The following is a 17,700-nucleotide window of genomic DNA, read 5'->3' on the forward strand; positions in this document are numbered from 1 at the left end:
GAGTGTTTTCTTTTTAATATATGATAGAATCATACAGCGACATTTACAAAATGTACACTCAAGCAGACACTGAAACCAACAACCCAAGGATGATATGTTGCTTTTTATATTCATGCCCATGAGCTTCTCGAGTGGATTTGGTGCAACACTATCACTCACTTTTGTTGTCATTCCTGCACATTTGGGCTTATCTTCTCTTTTATAGCTATATATAAAACATGTTGATGTGTGGTATATTTATGTACATAAGAAGAAGCTACTGTGCCGTCTACAGTGTGAGTGTGAGGGAAGGTGGAGCGTTACATAAGGAGTCGACTTATAAGGAAACTGTGTGTATGTGGCTGTTCAAACACAACTCCTCCGTCTACAGGGAGTCAATATACCTCCTCACATTTGTTTGTTTGTCCCTTTTAAAAATAAAAAAAAGGGTCTTTTGAGGACATTCCTGCAGTATATTACAATGCCAAGTCACAGTTTGACCCAGAGTTGGAGGATTAAGTTTGAATACATGAAGAATCAGTTTCTGTTCATGAGAGAAAATATTCGTTGGCCTCTGCTGTGCTTTCAAAGCTCGTGTCCTTGCTGGGGGTCGCTATTCCAGCCCCCCCTCCTCCTCCTCCTCCTCCTCCACCGCCTCTGGAATCCTTCAGTAAAGGGATGTATGTGTCACTGTGGCACGAGTGCACGGCGTGGTCCCACACCCCTGCGCCACAAACGTGTCCGTGGGCGCCGGGCGCAGCCTCGGGCTCGTCGCCGGCGCCGGAGCGCAGCGCCATGAGCTCGATCTCGTGCTTGGCCGCAGTCTCCAGCACCTGTTGCTTGTTGTAGAACAGGACGAAATTGTTGATGATGGGGTGGATGGGCAGCGCGATGGCGATCACGCCGCACAGGAAGCTGATGGCCGCGTTGCACCGACCCAGAGTGGTCTTTGGGTACACGTCTCCATAGCCCACCGTGGTCATGGTGATGACGGCCCACCAGAACGACTGCGGGATGCTGGTGAACAGGGTGTCCGGGTGGTTCTGCTCCATAGTGTAGCCCAGCGCGGAGAACAGGAAAACCCCCACGCCCATGTACATGAGCAGCAGCCCGAGCTCTTTGAAGCTGCTCTTCAGCGCAGATGTGAGAGTCTGGAGTCCGGCGGAATGGCGCGCCAGCTTGAAAATGCGCGCTATGCGCATTATGCGTAAAGCCTGCACCGCCTGCTGCACGTTAGCCAGCTCCATCATCCCGGCGCCAAAGGACGTGAGAGTGAGCACCACGAAGAAGGGCATGATCGCCATGAAGTCGACGATGTTCATGAACGACAGGACGAATTTGACTTTGTTGGGGGAGGAGATGAGGCGCAGGATGTACTCCACGGTGAACCAGCAGATGCACACGGTCTCGATGACCTCCAGAGTCGGGTGCTCCGTCAGGTTCCCCTCCGAGTCCTCCACCTGCAGCTCGGGGATGGTGCCCACGCACATGACCACGGAGGACACGAGGATGAAAATGAAAGAAACGATCGCGATGATGTGCGCAGGGAGCGAGGACTCCGGCTTCTCCATCAGCCTCCACAGGCAGTTCTGGAAGCGCTGCCAGCCTCGTGCCGCCGGATCTCCTTCTCTATCCACCAGGATAGTTCTCACTTTCTCCGCGATCTCCGCGAGTTCATCCTGCACCTCACTCAGGTGGCATTTACAGCACTCGTCCAGATAATCTGCGCCGATTTTCCAGAACTCCATCTCCTTGAGGAAACAAATAGGGCAGATGCCTCTCTTCATGTGTATCTCTCCATAATAATACAGCTCAATGATGCACTTAAACGCTTCAGGGTCCCTGTCAAAATAAAACTCCCCAGTGTCGGAGTCGTAGTCGTCACACAGTGACAGGATTTCTTCCGAGGACTTTGGGGAACAGTCCACGAGCTCGGCCAGCAAAGTGTCCGGGTAGCGAGTCAACACGTCCCCGTGCAGCACCTGTTTCACTCCGCCGATGTTCACCACGATCTCTGCCTCCTCGCTGGCTTCAGAGCTGTTGCAGTCCGCATACCGAGTCCTCGGGATCCCCCACATTATGTAGACAACAGGTCCACGGAAGAAAGAAAAGTAAACGCAGTAAAAATCCACCGGCGGCGCCACTGATGCTCCTGCTGCTGCTGTGCGTAAAAGCTGCGTAATCTCCTGATTTCTCTGTGTTTTTTTTTAAATCTCGGCGTCTGTGTTTTGCGCCGCGGTGACTGCGGCGCGGAGTCTCCTCTGCGCTCGAACACAGCCGCGTTTGACAGAGAACAGTGCGCCTGTGCGCTCCCACAAAGTTTGCATGGAAGTGCGCGTAATGTCAAGTGAGAGGAAATCAAAGCGCGCACTTACTTCCGGCACTAGTTTCTCTTCCCAAAATAAAACGACCGCGATTCCAGTTCGTTTTTAGGCACTTGCTTTCTTCACAGATCAGTTATATTATTTAATAATATGAATACATTATAATTATAAGCAGTATAATGTGTGAGCCGAAGAAAACATACAATTAGATAGTTTAGAATATATTTAGAATATCAGCAAACTGTTGCTTCAAACAACAACTAAAAGTAAATCCATATATAATTTCAATCTGCAATTTATTCAATGCATAACATTTTGGAACACTGGAGTTAAGAGAGCAAAAGCAGCATTATATGACATTTTACAAATAAGGTATAAAAGTGCACTATCTGACAAAAACTACAGTCACTTTTAATCCACTCAGTTCTCCCTTTATCTTATAATATCTTATTTAATCTAATCTTATCTTCCTGACTTCCCAGAGCAAATTACCTGTATAATCCAGGAGTGTCAAACTCATCACTTACAACAATTTGATCTCAAGTGGGCCGGACCAGTAAATTAATAGCATAATAACTCCAAAATGTTCCCTTCCCAAAGCATATTATGAACAACCTGGGATTTCTTGATGAGTCCAATTTCAAACAATATTATGCATAACTTTCCCATTTACACATGTGCAACTTGGTTGAATCTACAAAGGCACGACAACATTTAATCACATGGAAAATATACTACTCCACATTATAATTAGATTGTGTTGATGTAATCACAAATCCATCCTGTGGGACGGATTGGAACCCTCAGGTGGACGGTTCTGGCCCGTGAGCCATATGTTTGACACCCCTGGTCTAATCCGTTTACTATAAAAAATAACTCATAATAGTAATAATAATAAAAAAAAATCAACACTGGAAAAAAAAACACAGGCTTTTATTTTTTAAGGCAACCGTGTTTTCCGGTGTGTGAGTGTGTGTGTGTGTGCGTGCGTGGGTGTGTGTGTGTGTGTGTGTGTGTGTGTGTGTGTGTGTGTGTGTGTGTGTATTGCAGTGCAGCCAGAGGACAAATAAATATATTGAGAGAATGTAGTAAATTGTGGGAAGGGAAATGGAAAGAGAAAAATCAAGGATTTAGTCGTCACTCCGCTGGGTTTCACAGCTTATTGAAGATCGATAATTAGTTAATGGTAATCGATTAACCGGCAACACTAAGTTCAAAGTTCAACCAAACCTCTGCGCAACAAAAGCTCCAAGAATGTTTTCACCCATTCTGTCTTAAAACTAATGTTTCTATATTATATTATATTATATTATATTATATTATATTATATTATATTATATTATGCAGTGTCCTTGTTTGAGTGGCATATCATTAACAGTACTACTTCCCCTATTGAGTGTCTCCACCTAGTGGCCACACCTCCACAGTGCATCAGTGTGAAAGCTGTGGTGCAAAGCACTGAGGGCGCAGGGGTTCCATCAATAATAAAAAATAAATAAATAAAAAAAGAACTGTAGTCGATACTGTGTTATAGACTCATGTCAAGAACAAAAAGTGAATGTGAAGTAGAAACCTGCAATGCAGTGAACTTTGAGAGTTTTTTCCCCCACTGCAGAGATTTTGACATAGAAGAAGCTCAAGTGTGAATAATAATAATTAAAAAAAGGAGGTAATGGGATTTTTATGTGGATCTGGTGATGAGATTAAATGGACCCACTGAGGTTAATCTGATCTGCTGAGCACAGGAAGAAGTGCCACATCAGCATAATGGTTACCCTCAAAGGGCCAGATGTAGCTGTCAAACAGAATAAATGTAAGCAAATATAATGTAAAATAAAGGTAACTACTCCGTAACATATTGCTAAATAACTTTCTGTATTTATTACTTATTCAAGTAACAAATATGATGCATTATAGATGATGATGATGCATGTTACAATGATACACTGCGATCTAGTGGCGGGATGCCACGGGATGTCACTTTGCGGGTAACGCTATCGCCGTGCATTGTGGGAAATGTAGTTTATGGTCAACGCATGCCTTTAAAGCAGCATAGACCTATTTTAACATAGATTTTTAAGACCAATAAATCACTCGCGGGCCACATAAAATGATGTGGCGGACCACATCTGGGCCCCGGGCCTTGAGTTTGACACGTGTGCTGTAGATAGATAGATAGATAGATAGATAGATAGATAGATAGATAGATAGATAGATAGATAGATAGATAGATAGATAGATAGATAGATAGATAGATAGATAGATAGATAGATAGATAGATGACACACGTTGTGGAAATTAACTTGTTACATCAGCTTCCTGCTGATGCAACAAGTGAGTGTCAGGGGGGTAAACAAGTGACAAGTATAGAATGGGAATAGAATAAGGAATACATTAAGTTTAAAAGATAAGGATATTGGAACAAAAAATTATAATCCAGTAAAATAATATTCTATTTTATTTATTTATGTATTTATTTTTTAAAAGGAAGAACATACATGCAAATACAAAGTAAGACTTTTTATTGTATGTTCACACAACATACACTTTTAAGTGTAAATAGAAAAACACAGGATTTGAATGAGAGCACCAGAGTAAACATGAAATGTGTATATTGACAATGATTTTTGCATTTCTACATAATAATCAGAAATGATTATGATTAAGATATGTTTTATATAATATATATTTTATACCCCTTTCACCATTGAGAGTAACCTGACAAAGTGCAGTGTCACAGCAGGGTTGTTTAGGGTTTAATAAGTGTATATTTATGATGTTTTCTCCTCCTCTTTCTTTGTGTACACTCCCTCATAACTCTTTCTTGTCGTCAGTGTGTGTGAGAAACTACACGGCGCGCTCTGATTGGCTGAGGCGCAGCGTCAGCCGCCGTGGACCAATCAGCGCGGGCCACGGTACGATATTTCGATATACTTTCTCTGCTTGAGACGCAGCGGCTCCAGCTTGTGTGTGTGTGTGTGAGTGAGTGAGTGTTGCTCTGTGACCGAGGTGGTGGTGATTATCACTTGAAAACATGAGGCTGCTATTAGTTGGTGAGTAAATAACAGCTTATTTTCACTCTTATTAAAACGTTAAGTGTGTTAGTTTATGAATAGAAGCTACGTATGCTCACGTTTTAGCATCCGCGGTTAGCTTGGATATGCTACATTAAGGTGCACAAGACAACGTCAGGCCTCTGTTATTGGAGTCTTTTTCACGTTTTAACACGTATTTTCTTTTAAAGTATATTTATTAAGGCTCTAGAGTTCTGTCAGGGATCATTTTTAATACTCTTTGTGTGTCTGTGAAGCACATTTGAGCATTTTAAACATGTTGTGTGTGTGTGTGTTCCTCCCTGTCTGTAGGAGTGTTGGGCTGCTCCCTGGTCGTGTATATCCAGGCAATGTACTCATCCAGTGATGATGTGGTGGAGCTCACTGCCTCCAACTTCAACAGAGAAGTGATCCAGAGTGACAGTCTGTGGCTGATAGAGTTTTACGCTCCCTGGTGAGTCTCTATATAACTTTAAGTCAAGCTGTGTGGCACACACACTGGGTTATAATAGTTTGACTTTGCACAGCTTTCTTCACTCAAACATCAACCTCACATTTACACAGGCTGTAGAGACTTCTCCATGAGGGTCAGGGGAGGTGCTGACATAGGACGACAATAGGCTGGGCGCACCCTGGTCAGTTCGCCAGTCCATCGCAGGGCCACATATAGAGACAAACAATCATTCAATCTCACACTCACTCACACCTACGGTCAATTTAGAGTGTTTACCTAATCCCCATATTGCATGTTTTTGGACTGTGGGAGGAAGCCATAGAACCCAGAGTAAACCCACACACACGGGAAGAACATGCAAACACCATGCAGAAAGGCCCTTGTTCGAACCGTAGCTCGAACCCCAGTCTTTTTGCTGCAAAGGCAAGAGTCCTAACCACTACGTCTTGAAATATACATAATGATAAACATACATAACAATATTACAGGAGGTAGAAAAGTCCTTCCTCATGCAATACGATAATCGATTTAGTCCATATTTTACCTGAAAACATAACTTCCATGGTGGAGGTTAACTCCTGTACACACCGATGAGATTTTATTCGTCCCACGGTTGGGAAAACGAACTGTACTGCAGCAGAAAGATGATAACTAAATAGAAACAGAAGTAAAACTAAACTATCTTGACATTTGTGGTACCAAATAGAAGATATGTAAATCTGTGTAAATATAAAGGTGGCAATTCTAGTCTGGGTGTGTCTTGGCAGGATTGAACGATCATTTCCTGATGGAACAACAATGTAGAACAACCTTTTTAAACTATCACCCATACCCCGATATCTCATTTGTTTATCATCACAGGTGCGGTCACTGTCAGAGTCTAGCTCCAGAGTGGAAGAAGGCGGCCACTGCCCTTAAGGTAAATATGTGTGTATATATATATATATATATATATATATATATATATATATATATATATATATATATATATATATATATCAATTAATTTCAACATTTGCTATTCTCCACCACTTATCTTTGTTGAAATGTTTAAAAGGTTGTAACTCCTTTATTGATGAACTCACACCGGATCTTTCTGCTTCTTTCACAGGGAATCGTTAAGGTTGGTGCCGTGGACGCCGACCAGCACAAGTCGCTGGGCGGACAGTACGGCGTCAGAGGGTTTCCCACCATCAAGATCTTCGGCGGCAATAAGAACAAGCCAGATGAATACCAAGGTACAGAAGATAGATTTTACACGGAGGCTTTTATATCTGCGCAACGCGTTTTTTTTGTCTGCGCTATCAGACGTCTTCATGTCTTTTCACTCTTCACAGGTGGACGCAGTAGCCAGGCCATTGTGGATGGAGCCATGAATGCTCTGCGCAGTCTGGTCAAAGACAGGCTGAGCGGCAAATCTGGCAGCTCTGGCAAACAGGTAAGAGTAGATCCAGCAGCTGCAGTAGCTCTTTGTTTGTTGAAGCTGTCTGCTGAATGGAAACAAAAAAGACAGCACTTTGGTGAACACAAAATGGAACATCTGAGGCACTCAAGAAGAAACATTTTTGCCCTTGACAAAAGCCTTTATGGCAGGTTTTTACTGTCGATATGATTCAGTAACTCGTCATCCTCTTGAGTGCCGTGGATGATTGTTTACTAGATCTGTGTTATGAATCACTTAAAAAGCTCTCTTCAGCTTTTCTGGTTTCTTTGCTTCACAAAACCAAAGAAATCATTCAAAGTGAATCATTTTAGTTTGTGCGCAAAATACGGCATTTGAGAACAACAAGATAAGTACTCGATTATGAAAATGATCACAGCCCTGGTGTTTTTGACGTGTTTAATTCATATTTAAACTGCCCTTTAGCAGAGTGGCGGCAGCGGCGGCGGCGGTAGCAAGGAAGATGTAGTCGAGCTCACAAACGACAACTTTGACAGACTGGTGCTGGAGAGTGGTGACGTGTGGATGGTGGAGTTCTTCGCCCCCTGGTGTGGACACTGCAAGAAGTAAGTTTGGTGCCCGACACAGTTCGTCCACAAGAGTTTAATGTGTTTTTAACTAGAGTTTGATGACGCGGTGAGGATGTGATGGCTTCATTAAAGCGATATATATGACATTAAAAGACCAGACGGTTGACTTTATAACCAATTATAGATTTGTATCTGTTAATTGTTACACCTCTGCTAGTTTAGTTATCCCACGACAGAAGAATAAGTCTTCCCTGACATCGGAGTTGTAGTTTTACTTACCTTTACAGTACATATTCTGTGGAATTACACGCACAATATGCACTTTCACGGTGGACTTTTCTCTCAACCACGTCTCTCTCTCCGCTGTTGTCAACAGCCTTGAGCCGGAGTGGGCGGCTGCAGCCTCAGCCGTGAAGGAGCAGACCAAGGGCAAAGTTCACCTCGGAGCTGTGGATGCAACCGTGCACCAGGATCTGTCCAGCCGCTACGGGGTAAGTAAGAATCAACAATTGGACAGCACTTCAACACTTAGACTTACTTCGACAATTAACAAAGTCACAAATGGTAAAAATAACTAATAACTTTGTGGACAGGTCCGTGGATTTCCCACCATCAAGATTTTCCGCAAAGGCGAGGAGCCTGAAGACTACCAGGGAGGCCGTTCCCGCGGCGAGATCATCAGTAGAGCTTTGGATCTCTACTCTGACAATTCTGCTCCTCCTGAGCTGCTGGAGGTCAGTTACAGTCGTGTGTTTCATGTGCATGTACAAAGGTTTGTTGTGTCGCTGTTTGGCTTAAAATCCCCCCCAACATTGAACAGTTGTACTTGCATTTAGACAAATATTCTGTGTGTAATGCTTTGCCAATGTTTGTCCCTCAGATCCTCAGTGAAGACGTCTTGAAGAAGACGTGTGAGGACAGTCAGTTGTGTATAATTGGCGTCCTGCCTCACATCCTGGACACAGGTGAGTCCAGACGCACCCACCAGTTTTCGAAGCAATTATGCAGTTACTAACAAAATAAAAAAAAAAAAAGAGTTAAAATTCTCAAATTACTCACATCTACGTTCCTTGTTTTCTCAACAGGCGCAGCTGGAAGAAACGGTTATCTGGAGGTGATGGCTAAAATGGCTGACAAATACAAGAAGAAGATGTGGGGGTAAGGATGAGCATTGTTAGTTGTTGTTATTGTTCTCATGACTAATTTTGACTATGACTAATGACCTGTTCTCCCTTCATCAGCTGGCTCTGGATTGAGGCAGGAGCTCAGATGGAGCTGGAGGCTTCTCTGGGCATCGGCGGCTTCGGTTACCCCGCCATGGCCGCCATCAACTCGCGCAAGATGAAATTTGCTCTGCTGAGAGGTTCCTTCAGTGAGAGTGGCATTCACGAGTTCCTCAGGTAGGGGGTGCTGTTTTTCTGGGTGTGTTTTCTTTTAGCTTGTTTTGCAGTTTAATGATGGTGTTCACCTGTATGACTCTTTCTCTCTCTCTTCAGGGAGCTCTCTGTGGGCCGTGGCTCTACCGCTACTCTGGGAGGCGGAGTCATGCCTAAGATTAACACTGTTGAACAATGGGATGGCAAAGATGGACAGGTGAGTGGGAGGATCATTGCTGTATCACAAACACAGTCGATGCTTTTACACTACATTTAGAAACTAAACATGTCTATTTTTTAATTTTACATCTCCTGCTTAGTTGGCATGTTATTATGGGACACAGAAGCCAAACTGATTCTCAGCCTACGAGCCTGATTATTATTTGTTGAGACAATTAAGCAGGCGTATTGATTTACCTTAAACGGACTCTGAAATGGCAACAGTTTTGCCAACTTTGTGTCCTCAGAGGAATTTATCAAAGCACACTTATGTAAGAGGTGGTTGGAGTGCTACCCAAAAAAGAAATAAAGTTATTTGTCTCATTTAGAAACAGTTTGGAGCAACATTTTCCGTGTTTCTTTGCGTTTTTTAACTGTATTTGTCGTCTCCAGCTTCCCGTGGAAGAGGAGTACGACCTCAGCGACATCGACCTGGACGATGACTTTGACAAAGATGAGTTATGAGCTCAAATGGGACGGGGATCTGATTCAGACTGGCTTGGTCTGGTCCAGGTCTAGGTCCTGCGCAACCCACCTCCCCTCTCCTGTGGATGAACGGGAGGCGCGGTCGCCCAGTTACTGAAAATACTCCAGGAAAAAGACCCATGAGAGACACATTGCAGTTTCTCACACCATCTTTGTCAGTCACATGGGGGCAGGGGAAGGCGGGCGGCGGGGGGGGGTGGAGGGTTTGTCGAGTCCCTGGAGTGAACTCTGAGTCATGTACCTGCTGAACAGAAGAAGCTGCATATTTATACAACCGCCACCAGCTGAGAGGAGGAATGAGGGGTTTCTGAATGTGTCGTTTCTTTGTTCAAAGTCTTTTTTCCAAACACTGCTCTTCAGACCTCTTCAAATCCCTATTTTAGGAAGTGGACCTGTCACAGTCACACTTCAGTCCAATTCGGTGTGTCTAAATATTCTTTGCCCCTTTTTCAAAAGCCAGTGAATGAGAATCTTAAGTGGGTCTGCGCCACGTCTGCTCCAGGGATACTGTGGGGGGGACTTCTTGTGTATATTTTTCTTACACGACTTTATTTCAATTGTGTGAAAACAAAATGACATTTTGTTACAAAAATAAAAAGGAATAAAAACAAAAACCGAGGCCTCCTTATTCACGTAAACTGTTACAATGTCAGAAAACGCAGGTCAACTGAGCGCATGCAAAATACCCAAGGCGTATGGAGCTTGTTCAGAACAGCAACAATAAGCCACTTTTTCAAACACAGTCAAAGTCCAATCAATGGTGTCATTAGTTTCCTCTTCGTGTAACATAATAGGAGTCGTAATACTTGCAAGCGCATAATGCAGTCAGTATAAATATACAATATGGCACAGAAAGAGCTTTGGAAGAATGCATATACACAACTGAGAAGCACGTCATAGTCCACAGAGAAGGAGCCACAGTGACAAAAAAAATAAGAAATCAATTCATGTAAACATTAAGACAGTGGAGTGTGGAGGGTGAGCAGCGACGTGATGACGACCGAACAGCGTAAACGCTGGAATGATATGAGCATGAGGAGCGTGTGTGTGTGTGTGTGTGTGTGTGTGTGTGTGTGTGTGTGTGTGTGTGTGTGTGTGTGTGTGTGTGTGTGTGTGTGTGTGTGTGTGTGTGTGTGTGTGTGTGTTATCGTCTCTGTCCTCAGAACTGACGAGAGGCTCCCTGATCCGACTGCAGCAGTCTGACGATGGACGGGTCGCTCTTGGCACCTTTGATAAATTCCTCCAATGACAATCTACCTGTGGAGCAGACGCCAGAATGAGAAAATAAATATGTCAATGCAGGTAAAAGATATACACTTTGACCTTGCACATCCAAACTTTCATATATAACTTTATTTAAATTATATTTAAAAATACATACGTCATATACGGTCCCCAACCTTTTTTTGCGTAAGAAATACAACTCACCATCCCGCTGACTTATTGGGAGCCCTGACATTGTTTTCATGTCATAGCCTCATTTGCTAGCCTTTTGCCACATATTATGCAGATCGGGCTTGGTGCTGGAGAATCACCTGCAGCGATAAACCTGTATTTTAAGTAAGAATCCTGCTATTGTCTATTAAATGCAGTTTTCTTTTACTTGGAAGTCGAAAGCTCTTCTTCTTTCTCCTCCTTAGGCCAGAAGCTCTCCAAAGACGTTTGTTTTTCACTAACTTTTGCTAGCTTGTAAGCTAAATTCTTCTTCCTTTGTCTCCTCCTTGGGCCAGAGCATTTGTTTTTTACTAACTTTTGCTAGAAGCTAAATTCTTCTTCTTCTGTCTCCTCCTTGGGCCAGAAGCTCTCCAACGACGTTTGTTTTTTACTAAATGTTGCTAGCTTGCAAGCTAAATAGCTAAATTCTTCTTCTGTCTCCTCCTTGGGCCAGAAGCTCTCCAAAGACATTTGTTGTTGTTTTTTTTTTTACTAACTTTTGCTAGCTTGTAAGATAAATTCTTCTTCTTCTGTCTCCTCCTTGGGCCAGAAGCTCTCCAAAGACATTTGTTTTTTTGCTAGCTTGTAAGCTAAATGTTTGACGTACCATATCACGTGACCGAGATGAGCGTTTTGATCTTTCAGACTCTTTTATTCAGTCTTTCTGTGGGCCCAGTACCAAAGGACCTCTGCTCTACAGTGTATGTGATATCGAAGTTTCTCCTGAGAATGAAAACCAAACATCAAACAAAGGCCTTACCATCGTTGTCAATATCCATCTGTCTGAAGATTTTATCCGTCCTTTTCTCCGGTGTCGACTCATCCTCGGGCATCTTCATCACCGACGACACCATCTTGTAAATTGCCTATAAAGAGGGGCAATGAAACATGATCTGTTTATCCGAGCGAGGCTGTTTCCAACCTGACATTTTCTACACACACACACACACACACACACACGCGGTCTGCTAGATGATGGTGTTTTGGACAAACAAAGATCACCGAATCACTGTAAGTAAGTTACTCTCAAAAGCTTTTAAAACATTCATTTGTATCCACAAACAGAGCAGACTGAGCCAATATTGATATGGCCCTGCAGGCTGCTCTGCTCACCATATTGGAACAGTAAATATAGCCACAGTGATAAGAAAAAGAGAAAGGGCAGCCTGCATGCACGATGTGGGGTTAAAATTCCACATGGATTCAGACCAAAAGCCTAAAACCAAGTAGTAGAGACTCAGCTAAACTGCTGAAATACCACATAATTATCACTATTTTTCCTCCACTGTACCAGCAATACACGTTATTTACTATTAACAAATAAATCTTAATCTTTTTTTGTAAACAAATATGAGTGAAGATGAGTCTGGAATCAGATTAGAATCAGAATCATTTTCGCAAATTGCAATTTGAAACATCGCTAATTAGTGCATCGAAAAGCAGGGGCCTCAAACTCAAAGTGAACATTAAAACCCTAGACAAGCTTTTAAATAATTAAATTTGAATTTAATTATGTGGTACATGTATTATCGTTATTATTATTTTAAAAAAAAAAGGTCACTGTTTGGGCCAGTTTTTATTATAATTTCAAAATAAAAGTTTGAGACCCCTGTCGTAAAGGCTGCATTTGAATTTCTACAAAATGAAGCGTGAACGTGGAAAACAACTAATATCTTATTAAGTACCTTTATTTAATGTGCAATTACAAAACCTAGGTATTGTAATTATGGAGGACCAAACCTGATGTAATAATAAATTAATATATAAATAAATGTAGGTGAACAAAAATGTAGAACTAAATGTAAACCATTCATTTATTTATGCATTTATTTAATTATTTATTTATTCCTGTAATTCCTGTATCAGGTTTGGTCCTCCATATGTAATTGCACATTAAAGGTAAAACTAAATTAGTTTAAGGATTCTAACATAAACTATAATAGAGATTGGTATAGAGTATGAACAGTGATGTACATTCATGAAGAACCACTGTGCCTCATAAAAAGTCCACACCTGAACGATCTCCAGCATCTCCGCTCGGCTTATGTACCCATTGCCGTCCAGGTCGTACATGCTGAAGGCCCAGCGCAGCTTCTGCTCGAGGCCGCCGCGAGACGTCACGCTCAGGGCGATGATGAACTCCCTGAAGTCGATGGTGGCGTCGCCGTTGGTGTCGAACGTGCGGAAGACGTGCTCGGCGAACTTGGAGGCGTCTCCGTAGGGGAAGAAGTTGGCGTAGATCTTCTTGAACTCCTCCACGGTGAGGTGGCCGGTGGGGCAGTCCTTGAGGAAGCCGCGGTACCACTCCTGCAGCTCGTGGTCGGTGAACTCTGTGTTTTCCCTCAGGTCGTTCAGGACCTCGGGCCTCAGCTTGCTGTTCTGTTTCCCCATGTCGCTAACTTCTGCACTCTCCCTGTGCTTTCGCTCTCCTCGTTCCTCGTCTGCTTGGCTTCTTCCGCTCCTGCAGGAGACTGACATACAACCCTGATTAATGTCATAAATGATTCACTGGTTCAGTGATTTCAGTTTTGCAGCAGTGTTTTTATCGGGGAACATGTCCTGAAACTAGAGTTCATGAGTACAAGATTACAACGCATATGACACTGCACTGTGTGATTTTGTCATAGAATATATAAAAAATGGCAGTTTTCCACTTCAGTAGGTGCACTCAGGAAGTGTGGCAGACGTGGTAATTATCCACCGCAGGGTGGTTGTAAAAAAAACGTCTGTTTGATGAAAGTCTATGGGAAAATGGCACTACGTCTTACTTGTTCATGGTAGAATGGGAAATGATGTTAGTTTTCTAAATTGTGTTCAATTTATAGAAAAAATAGATGATAAAGCACGGCACAACAAAATGGTGAAGTGCAGGTTCAACAGTGCGTGGCTACACTAGCTGGACAGCTTTTCCAGAAGTAAAATATTAGTTAAAGGTGCCATATGTAAGAATGTGGCCAAAAACGGTTACTACATTAAAATATTTTGGCTGCACTGTTGTTGTTGGTGAGTTCAGTTTGTTTTATGAACATTATTCCTGAGTCTCTGTGACATATTAGGAGGATTTTATGGCCAGTTGCTTTAGATTTATTACATAATGCACCTTTAAAAACCAGCATAAATTCACATGAGGGGATTCTTTAATGCAACAATGTTACTTGTTACTCACAGAGTTCCCTGTAGTTATGTTAATGCAAGTAATTCTGGGACTCCAAATCTGTTTGTAATTCAGTATTCTACCACTCTTTATATTAGGAATAAATAAAAAATAAATAATAAAAAATTATTTTTGACAGGAAACGCTATTTCATCATTATTCTCATTTTCATTCAATAAAACGCACTTAAAAGGATTAAAGTGTGATATTTGTGCAGCTCTGTGGGAAACGAAGATGTCTGTAGACGTGTAATAATACTTCTTCTGAAATGATGATTTTGATATTGAACATTTTGGCTTGAACAAACATTGCAAAACAAATAAGCTGTATTACGATTTCGCTAAAATTGTATATACAGTCCATGTGGTTTGTGAGGTGATTTGGTCTTGACTTCATTAAACGTCTGTCTGACATAATCATGGCGGAGATACAAGTGTCCTGTGGCACTGTCATTATTAAATTAAGTTCATCTTTAAAAGGTCAGACTGATTGCATCTCCTGTTAACTCAATAATAATAATCTCCTCCTCCGTTACGTGATAGTAGAGTATTGTAAATGTGTGTATTTTTGTCGCATTTACGTACACATTCACCAGCATATAGAGCAGCAGAGCTTGGACTAAGGATCACACCCTGACCTTTCCGACTGCATTGAGGCGAGCTGTAATTGATTTTCAGCAGGTGGCGTTCATAGACTGCTAAAAGAAACACACACACAAATGGTAAAAATAAAAATGTACCAATGCAAAAAAGAAAAAAGTGGAAAAAAAATCAGAACCACCTGGGTCTATTCACCTTTGGTTTCTGTGGTTTGTCTAAAAGCTGTTTCCATGGTTATATGTTTGCAAAAATGGGTTTATTTATGTATGCGGGAGTATTGAGGACATGAGGACGCATAACCGCAGCACATCCTGCAGCATGAAGCTGTAACGGAATAATAACAGAATCAGGCGAGACACTGATGAAGCAGACGGTTTAGGACCCAGACAGAGATTCAGATTTTTGTTTTTTGTGTGTGTGTAATTGTATGTCTGTCATCATAATCTATTAGGTCACCATATGTCCAGGGTTCAGGAAAGGGGTTTTAAAGGGTTTTCTGGATCAAAATGGTTCTTACTGGAACCGTTAGTGTTACCAAGAACCCTTGAAAATCCTTTCTTCGGGGAAAAGGGTTTTTCAGAAGCAAATGGTTCCAGGTAGAACCTCAGCTCTTGTAGAAGGACCCTTTTGGAACCCTTATTTCTAAGAGTGTAGGGCAGCCATTTATAAGGTTAAAAAAGTGCCGGAACCCAAATTAAATTCTTCACTGATGACACATGATCCTTTTTCCACCTGGATGCAATTAAAATGAATGAAATGTGTATTATTGATGTCTAAGCACATGGTTTTTGTAATTTTGTTGCATTTTATTATGCAAAATAAATCGAATCCAACAATAATCATCCTAAAAGGGGAACTAGGGCAGACATTTATAAGATAAAATAGTTCCAGAGCCCTAATTAAATTCTTCTTTTTAGATCATCAGCGCCCCACTGATGACACATTATCATTTTAACACCTGGTTGCAATGCGGGATTTTGAGCAATTTTAAGCAAAAACTATTTAGAAAAAGTACTGTTACTTTATAAATACTTTAAAAATGTTCCCCCTTTTTTTAAATGTATAAACGTTATACTGTATTATTGATGTCTACGCACACAATTTTTGCCATTTTTTTGCATTTTATTATGCAAAATAAATCAAATCAAACAATAATCATCCTAAAGGGGAAACTAGGGAAGACATTTATGAGGTGAAAAAGTGACGGAACCCAAATTAAATTTTAAATCTTCTCCATTTTCCACCTAAAAACCACCGTTCCATTATGTCTGACAATAAGAAACAAATTTAAGTTTTCCAGTGCAAATTCCTGTTATAAACCTGTTACTACACTCTTAGAAATAAGGGTTCCAAAAGGGCTCTTCTACAAGGGCTGAGGTTCTACCTGGAACCATTTGCTTCTGAAAAACCCTTTCCCGAAAAAAGGGTTTTTCAAAGGTTCTTGGTAACACTAATGGTTCCAGTAAGAACCATTTTGATCCAGAGAACCTTTTAAAACCCCTTTCCTTTCCTTCTACCTGGAGCCAAAAAGGGTTCTCCTATGAGGACAAGCCGAAGAACCTTATATGGTTCTACTTAGCACTTTTATTTCTAAGAGTGTAGGTCTACAAACTGTGCATAATGAGATCAGATAAAAAGAAGAACAACATATATTTCATATCCTACCCTAAATCTTAAAATTGATTGTAAAGTTTTGTTGGAAACTTAAATGAAAAACCTGTCACTGCCCACACTGAGCCAGTGAAAGGACGTTTCTTAACTGAACGGACGACAGAATTTAGGCACATCTTGACGAGAAATCTTCACAAGGACAAATAAATAAAGGCCAGCAGTATTTTTCTATGAGCCCCTTTGTAAAAGAAAGAAATACAAGGATATAAACACTCGATAGAATGCAGCAAAAACACGTCAGTAACGTTGCAGAGCAACAGTTCTTCTAACATCTGAGGAAGAAAATCGACCAAACCCTAAGCTAACCTTTTCTAACATGTATCTGGTTAAAAAAAAAAAAAAAAAAAAAGTGTGAGTGGGAGGGACAGAGAGGCAGAAAATGTGCGGGGGCAGTGAAGAAAGAAAGAATGGAGAAAAAAAGAAAGAAAGTATGACACACAGAAAGAAAAACTATTTCCAGCTCGACTTTGTGAGACGCTGCTAATACCAGTGGTCCAATTACATAATGATCCCTTTGAATAACACCTCGTCTCCTCTGAGTTTCCTATAATGAATTTACAGCAGGGGGAGAGAGAGAGAGAGAGAGAGAGAGAGAGAGAGAGAGAGAGAGAGAGAGAGACGTATTATCCCCCATGCTCTCTTCTTTCTTTCAATTATTGAAATCCCATCGCTCGCTCGCTCGTTATTGGCAGCAGAGTAACTCTATCTGGCGCAGAACAAAAGCAAAGCGCTGCGGTGAATTGAATTGAGACGAGGTCTGGGCTCTGTGCGCCGATGCTCTCCTTTCATAATTATTGTCATAGCGGTTATTATGATTTGCCCGCAGTTTTCACGAAATCAAAGTAACGCGGGGGGGGGAACAGAACAGTGCACACGCGGACTCTTCACGGTGTTGTTTTTCCCGCTTATTAATGTGGAAGGAATCAGCGCGTGCCAGATGCATAATACATTAATGCATTTCATTTCTCACGCTCGGATAC

The 17,700-nt window shown here is 41.8% G+C and overlaps 3 protein-coding genes across 4 annotated transcripts; 1 reads left to right on the forward strand and 2 right to left on the reverse strand.

The window, feature by feature from the left end:
• Nucleotides 1-527: 527 nt before the first annotated feature.
• On the reverse strand, nt 528-2,234 carry LOC310934559 (voltage-gated potassium channel regulatory subunit KCNF1-like; the record flags this gene model as incomplete). The annotated part of the gene is made up of 1 exon (XM_083898310.1): nt 528-2,234. Exon 1 carries the CDS (start codon nt 2,055-2,057, stop codon nt 528-530), a length of 1,530 nt encoding a protein of 509 aa, XP_083754436.1. The 5' UTR covers nt 2,058-2,234.
• A 3,028-nt stretch (nt 2,235-5,262) lies between these two features.
• Nucleotides 5,263-10,027, forward strand: pdia6 (protein disulfide isomerase family A, member 6). Of its 2 annotated transcripts, none has more exons than XM_083898342.1 (13): nt 5,263-5,356; nt 5,669-5,810; nt 6,672-6,729; nt 6,922-7,048; nt 7,148-7,248; nt 7,678-7,817; nt 8,158-8,272; nt 8,375-8,515; nt 8,662-8,746; nt 8,867-8,939; nt 9,023-9,181; nt 9,278-9,374; nt 9,770-10,027. In XM_083898342.1, the coding sequence occupies exons 1-13, from the start codon at nt 5,338-5,340 to the stop codon at nt 9,839-9,841; spliced, it is 1,329 nt and encodes a 442-aa protein (XP_083754468.1). In that variant the 5' UTR covers nt 5,263-5,337; the 3' UTR covers nt 9,842-10,027. The 2 variants fall into 2 exon arrangements, with proteins under 2 accessions (XP_083754468.1, XP_083754469.1); XM_083898343.1 differs by having other exon boundaries at nt 7,681-7,817.
• Nucleotides 10,028-11,021: 994 nt separating this feature from the next.
• On the reverse strand, nt 11,022-13,687 carry hpcal1 (hippocalcin-like 1; the record flags this gene model as incomplete). The annotated part of the gene is made up of 3 exons (XM_083898287.1): nt 11,022-11,119; nt 12,057-12,162; nt 13,310-13,687. 3 exons carry the CDS (start codon nt 13,685-13,687, stop codon nt 11,022-11,024), a joined length of 582 nt encoding a protein of 193 aa, XP_083754413.1.
• Between the last annotated feature and the right edge of the window lie 4,013 nt (nt 13,688-17,700).

The sequence above is a fragment of the Microchirus variegatus genome (assembly GCF_963457635.1).
Source record: "Microchirus variegatus genome assembly, chromosome: 12".
NCBI classification, from domain to species: Eukaryota; Metazoa; Chordata; class Actinopteri; order Pleuronectiformes; family Soleidae; genus Microchirus; species Microchirus variegatus.